This window comes from Loa loa (assembly GCF_000183805.2).
Source record: "Loa loa unplaced genomic scaffold supercont3.240, whole genome shotgun sequence".
NCBI lineage: Eukaryota > Metazoa > Nematoda > Chromadorea > Rhabditida > Onchocercidae > Loa > Loa loa.
Genome location: NW_018108420.1, coordinates 55,852 through 62,404, shown reverse-complemented (window position 1 = coordinate 62,404; position 6,553 = coordinate 55,852). Strand labels below are relative to the sequence as shown.

At 32.5% G+C, this 6,553-nt stretch overlaps 3 protein-coding genes across 3 annotated transcripts in view; 2 read left to right on the top strand and 1 right to left on the bottom strand.

Moving 5' to 3' along the window:
* LOAG_18258 (hypothetical protein) overlaps positions 1–588 on the top strand; it is a gene marked incomplete at its 5' end in the record, with an annotated part of 3,389 nt that extends 2,801 nt beyond the window's left edge. Inside the window, one exon of the mRNA XM_020450922.1 lies at positions 300–588. Within this exon, the coding sequence (XP_020305349.1) occupies positions 300–468 (169 nt within the window). The 3' untranslated portion in view covers positions 469–588. The remainder of the gene's footprint in view (positions 1–299) is intronic.
* A 982-nt stretch (positions 589–1,570) lies between these two features.
* LOAG_11536 (fatty acid elongation protein 3) lies at positions 1,571–5,131 on the bottom strand. The gene is made up of 6 exons (XM_003147054.2): positions 4,919–5,131; positions 4,295–4,504; positions 3,811–3,921; positions 3,088–3,253; positions 2,652–2,788; positions 1,571–2,363 (listed from the first exon to the last, which is right to left on the bottom strand). The coding sequence occupies exons 1-6, from the start codon at positions 5,087–5,089 to the stop codon at positions 2,214–2,216; spliced, it is 945 nt and encodes a 314-aa protein (XP_003147102.1). The 5' UTR covers positions 5,090–5,131; the 3' UTR covers positions 1,571–2,213.
* A 732-nt stretch (positions 5,132–5,863) lies between these two features.
* On the top strand, positions 5,864–6,019 carry LOAG_11535 (hypothetical protein; the record flags this gene model as incomplete). The annotated part of the gene is made up of 1 exon (XM_003147053.1): positions 5,864–6,019. One exon carries the CDS (start codon positions 5,864–5,866, stop codon positions 6,017–6,019), a length of 156 nt encoding a protein of 51 aa, XP_003147101.1.
* Between the last annotated feature and the right edge of the window lie 534 nt (positions 6,020–6,553).

Below are 6,553 nucleotides of genomic sequence, written 5' to 3'. Positions count from 1 at the left end.
TGAATCTAATCCTTTCCTTTTTTAAATGAAAGAAAATCATCGGATGGAATTGTAATTTCCTATCATATCAGTATATTCAGCGATTTGATAATGTCAAAGATCGTTGCATTTTTAACAAAAAATAATTTCAAATTTCTACTTTTAAAATATTGACATATTTGTACCTCTAAATTTTTATCCTAAATTAAAAATCATTTGAAATTTGAAAAAAAAAAAATAAAAGCCGTAATGTTTGTACCTGGTAACATTAGGATTGATGAACCATTGCAATTCTTTGATAATGTGAAACTAAATTTTAGGAAAAAAGATGAAATAATTGATAAGGACAAATATGGTTATTTCTCGATGAAAAATTTTGGTGAACAACGACCACTGAAACGATTACGTCCATGTTTCTACAGTCCAATACAATGTTTGATGAAAAAACGGACAGTATTTGTTGAAAATTTCATGGATAATTATCAATGAAATGTGAGCATATTTATGAAATGTTATTCAATAAATTTTCCATTTATCTAATATATGTGAAATGTTTTATCGAAATCGAAATTGAAATCAAAACTTAATTACCCGAATGTATCAATTTACATCCACATACTAAAATACTTCTTTCGAGAAATTACCAATAGAGAATGTTTGAGAAAATTATTCCAAATTTTACAAGTTATTAAAGAGGCGCTATTTCAGTTGATGGAGTATCTGAGAATTTTAAAGGTATCGAAAATGCAAATAAAATTTGATATTTGTAAACCAGTATTTCAAATATTGATTTACATATAGTAAATCACCCAGCTTCAATCTTTCACTTCTTTTTCGTTTTCATACCACAATTACCACAACATATTAATCATTATTACTATACGGACAATATAGAAGTACGTTAAACATGTATCGTACATTATTACTATCCTGAAGAAGAAGACTTATAACAAAACGTTCTATGTTATCAATGGTTTATAAACTGCGTTTAGATTTGATCTATTCATTGATCGAATTCATCTGTACAACTTTGAGTTTATTCTCTATAATAAATAAACAAAATGTTTATAAAACTGGCAAGTAAGCAATTTTAGACAAAGAAATGAATAACAAAGGAAAATCATTTTACTAAACTAAAAAATAAGAATAGTTCCGCAAATTCGAAAAACAGCAATCGGTACGACACATATATTCTATTCATTGAAATTGAAAAATTAAAAAAAAAATCAATCCTAAGACGATTAGTGGCTCATAACAGTGTTTAGATACTGTCAAATTCGTGCTTTTCTAGTCCCAAAAACATTATCTGATAAATTTTGCAGATGTATTATCTCCAAAAAAAAAAACCTTCTTCAAGTCGATCATGTCCTAAGAAATCGCATATTAGAACACCATCATCAGTACCTCTAATCAACTAGTGAAGTGTACATCCCTTAAAGGTACCTTAACTGGAGGTGGTCTACTACTGTACGTAGAATTTCTCCAAAAGATTTGACGGTACCAGCTGTTATACCATCCCGTTTAATTCTACCTCCTGACTATATGTAGTCGATAATGCACCGACTATTAGAAATGACTGACAATATTTAAAAAAATAACAGGACGAAACAATGACAAATGATTCCTTCAGTATGATAAATTAAGAGATAAAACAGGTATCAAGTGATCTATACCCTTCTTAAGTAAACGCAAACAACCGCCAACATATATACGCTAAAACAAGTGGGGAAAACACACCCACAGACACATACATACACCACACATACATATAACATATGTTTAGGGTATCAAAAAGGTGAATTTTATAAATAAAAGTATGAGCACGCATTTAAAACAAGATAATGTTTAAAATAACATAACAAAATTGCAATTTCTCTTTAGGAAAATAAGAAAGTTTACACGAATCTGAATCGAATAAGTCATGCCACGTTACAATCAAGCTGAATAATGCCTACACGTATTCAACAAATATCATCAACAGCCCAACAATAACACATTTTAAAAATATCAGAATCAAATAACCAACAAATATAAAGGGAAAGTTCAGACGCAAAAAATAGGAAAATAAAACAAGAAGTTAAAAAACTGCGCCTAAAAAACACAAAGTATTCCCGTGGATTTCATTGGGTTTTTTTGCAAACATAAAATTCACAGCATAGAAATAAGTATGTCATAGAATAACGCAAATAAGAAAATAACTGATTTTTTTTGTTCTTATCATCTTTATCACAATTTCATTTTACTACCCTCCTCTTTAAATGATTCCTGACCTTCATAGCGACATCGTTTTCTTCATTTTTATCCTCTGATGGCTTTTCCGTGATCATATCCTTTTGAATTTTGTTACGGATTCCATTAGCGAGCATTGCATTGTATCTATTCCCCTGAAATCATATAGCATATTGCTCAGTAGTAGGTAAATCAAAACAATAAATGAATTGATCAAAGTGATTCAGCTTTTAGATGAAACAGATTGATTTCATATCATAGAAAACATTCCAATGCTTTTTGGAACCTAAATTAACACACTGAGAGGTAAAATGAGGCTAAGAATGAAACTACATCAGTTTTCCTCGAGCGATAATTGACACTGTCAATGAGAATACCGAGACCAGATGAGCAGTTCTCTGCAGTGAATGGAAGTAGATTGAGTTTTCAAAAAAAAAAAAAACCTTTTTCAGGTAAGTATAGTAGAAGAAGTTGCAGAAGAGCAGAAAATACGAAAAATAAATGGTAAATGAGAAGTACAGGTTGCTCCAAGTTTGCTGACAATCACGTCCAGAAAGCTTGATTCGTAAAATATTTATTCCTGGAATTAACATACAAAATATTTGTACTCTCCCAGTATCACAATTTAGCTGCATTGAGATTACTGTTCCAGATGATGACATCAATCCGACTAAGGTACATAAGATTTTATGCTAATTCAGAAATCATTAAAAAAACGTTGAAGGGTCTTTCCTAACAATTCAAGTATCCTCAGATGTTTCAGCAGTGCACTTTTCTTTCTTTCAAAACTGAAAATTTAATAGCCATCTAAACAAGGAATGATTTCTGGGATGACAAACGTTGTAAATAAATTATTCGATAAAAGTCCTCAAAACTGACCGATAAAGACACCTCCAACCATCTGTAAGATCTGTAAAATTGTAACCATCATCGCCGCCATTTTTGGAAGTCGTTTACGCATCGCTCGAAGTGCATAATACGTGTACATAAATGCATGTACAGTATAATTCATCCATATAAACCATCGTCCTGAGGCCGTATGATCCTGAAGAAAGAATCGATCTAGGGCTAAATATTTTATGGAGATCGAGCCAAATATTTCTGTTACTCGAACATAGTCTATGGATCTTAACAACCTTTGGTAAAAAATTAAATGCAATATTGGATATCAATTTCAATAATAAAATAAAAAACAGGTCTATGGAATTTGGTAACAATTTGCAACTTCTTTCACTGTCATGGCAAAATTTTGCGAAATCATGTGTGTGTGTGTGTGGATCGTGTATTGTGTAAAGTATCGCTATATTTTCACTTTATTACACCATTAAAGGCACTACCGGTTGCTTGACAGCAAAAAAAATCGTAAAAAAGTATGTTAAATCAAATTTCATAGTTCAGAACACTGCACCATACCTTTCTAAACACCGACAAGAAATATTTGTTGTAATCCACAAAGATGAGCAGAGTATTTAGATAAAAAGAAGAAATAAGAGGGAGGTAACCAGCAAGAAAAAGTAAGACTCAAACAAGTCGAATTCCGTTAACGAGCATCTATTTGAATTGAAATTTTTTGGGAAACAATTTGCCAATAAAAAAACCTACTTTATACGCATGCCACGTGTAAACAAGCACGGTAACATGATGGTACCAGTGCAGAAAAAGTAGGGGACGTTTGCGCAGCACAATAAATACTGTGTCACCAAATTCAGCGACCTAAAATGATGAAAATACTCATCTTTCTCAACAGAAATGAACTAATCATACACATAACAAACAAATTTCACTGAACAGTATGAAGGTTATTTTCCATCATTCATGACCTGAGATGTTTCCTAAATTTACTCCTTATCATAGCTATAAATAAGAAAATAATTTCGATAAGTCATGCAGAAAAGGACTTTTTGATTACAATTAGTGGGTACAACAAAAACATGACTCAAGAATAGCACTGTGATTGAAAATAACCTTTTCTTCAAAATTTTTCCCTAACCAAAAATTGTTACCTTGTCACCAGTCCTATTCTTCATCCTATAGCCAAAAATTTAATTCACCTAACTGCCAATCCCAAAACTTGTGAAATGCATACCTTGGACAAAGCAAACATTTCGGTCCAAAATCCTGTGACACCCTGCGCAAATGAAGCTGTGCATATCGAATATTCAAAAGAATTCTCGCGAACACTCCACAATAATTCCGGTGTCATTCGGCACACGCCTAGGAGAGAAAATAATGCTAGACCAAAATTCCATGCTATCAGTAGGTTATCTAGGCAGAACGGTTTGCGTGATTCCATCAGCTGCAACTGACCAAAATTTACGGCTAACCAGTAAAAACGGTGAGCACTTCCAGTTAACAAAAAATAAAAAATTGATTAATTTACAAGACAACACAAATCGGCATAAAAATACAGGACAATCTACGTTTCCCGCACGGTTACTTCTAGATCTCTTTAAGCTATGAAATAATGCTCGAAAGTATTCCGAATTCACTTATTCAGTTGCCTAATGCGTTGCAGCAACCGGCAGGTGCAACAGTAGGCTTATGTCGGATTCGACTGAGCGGATGATAAACTTCTATGAAACAGTCATAAAGCCTGCTGCTATGATTAATTTTGGAAGAGAAAAGGAAAAAAAGACCTAAAATTCTGCTGCTCGATCTTGAATAAATTTTGAAATAACACCTAAAATGTAAAGTAATAAAAAAAAGCTACCTTTTGTCCAATATAAATAGAAATAACATATGCAATGGACGATGTTATGCTATGGAACCAATTTTCTTGCATCCATTTGGTTGATTCCATCATATTGAATTTTGCTTCAAATGGCATCGTATAAAGGTAATTTTCCAACCCATAATAAGGCCAGTATTCCCATTGAGCCATTTAGAAAGAATACGGAAATAAAACTTGAATTTTACCTAAATCCTTCTCCTGTTTTATTTCGCTTCAATTACAAACAGATAAACGTATTGTCCCATACGCGATTAATAAATTTAATGATTAAACAATGATCACCCAGATGCTAGCGAAACAGCAAACGTTCATTATTATCATTGCGTATTTTTATCTCTTTGAAAAAATTGCAACGAAAAATAAAAAGAAAAAACGGGACAATGTGAAAGCATGGTAAAATATATTTGTATTAATATTAAAGAAAATAGAAAGTTATACTGATTCATACGGCAATAACGGGTGATTAAGCAAGTGGGGAAAAAAAAATGAATATGCCAATAGCGGGTAATGAAGAAAGTGAAGAAGAAATGAATAACGCCAATGACGGGTGATAAAACAGAGAGGACAGACATCTGGGTGATAACTGGTGATAAAGCAAGTGAAAAAAAAAAGAAACGAAAAGTTATAACGATGTAAACAGTGAGAGATACGTAAACGGAGTGAAAAAATCAGCTACATTTCAATGCTAGAGTAACATTCAATTGTCCATCCTCAAAGCAAATGACGAAACATCAAGGATTAGTACGATGACTGACCGACGTACTGTGGACTTTGATCCCTGTTGCTTGTTAAACTTCCACGAAGCTAATCATTTTCTTTTTTCTTCTTTCTTCTCACCCGCTATCTTCCTATATTATCTCTCTTTCCTCCATCCGCTCATTTACAGCAAGAGAGAAAAGCCAAAAAAAAAAAAAAAAAAAAGAAATGAAAAAAGAGAAGAAAAAAAAACCAAGACCTCAAGGTATCCCAAAAACCAAAGGTCAACGATTACAGCGAATGCATGACTATTTCGCCTCTCGGTGGCACGCAGTTAAAAGGTCATTGGTTGCACTACATTTAAGAAAAGTTGAAGATTGGTAAAGACGAAAGGGTGAAGTATGTGGTAGGCTTGTTATTTATTCGATGTCCCGGGTATTCATCCATTAAGATCGATAATGATAGAATAATTTGACATGTCAGCTTTTTCATACATGATATCTCTCCTACCCATTCAGGATCCTCAAAATCTCCAGGATATTTTAGAAATTTCCGTCCCTCACATTTTCTCTTCTATGAAATTAAAGGTTATTATTTTATCGTCTGTTGAATACCGATTGGTAATTAATGGTTGACTAAGTTAAATACGTAAACATTCATAAATGAAATGTTGCAACGCTCGGGAAACAATTAACAAATTAGGTCAGCGAATTGTTTACTTGTTGTTGTTGTTGTTGTTATTGTTGGAATCGTAGCAATATCAAACCTTCTATACAATGTTGTCCTTTGATCGTTTCTTCTTACATCGTTCATAAATTCAACGACATATTGAAATTATTAGCAAATTATTCGATCAAATCAGATTGGTTAAACATAACTCGTATAGATAGGATTCTTAATTGATCTTTTTCTTTTTTT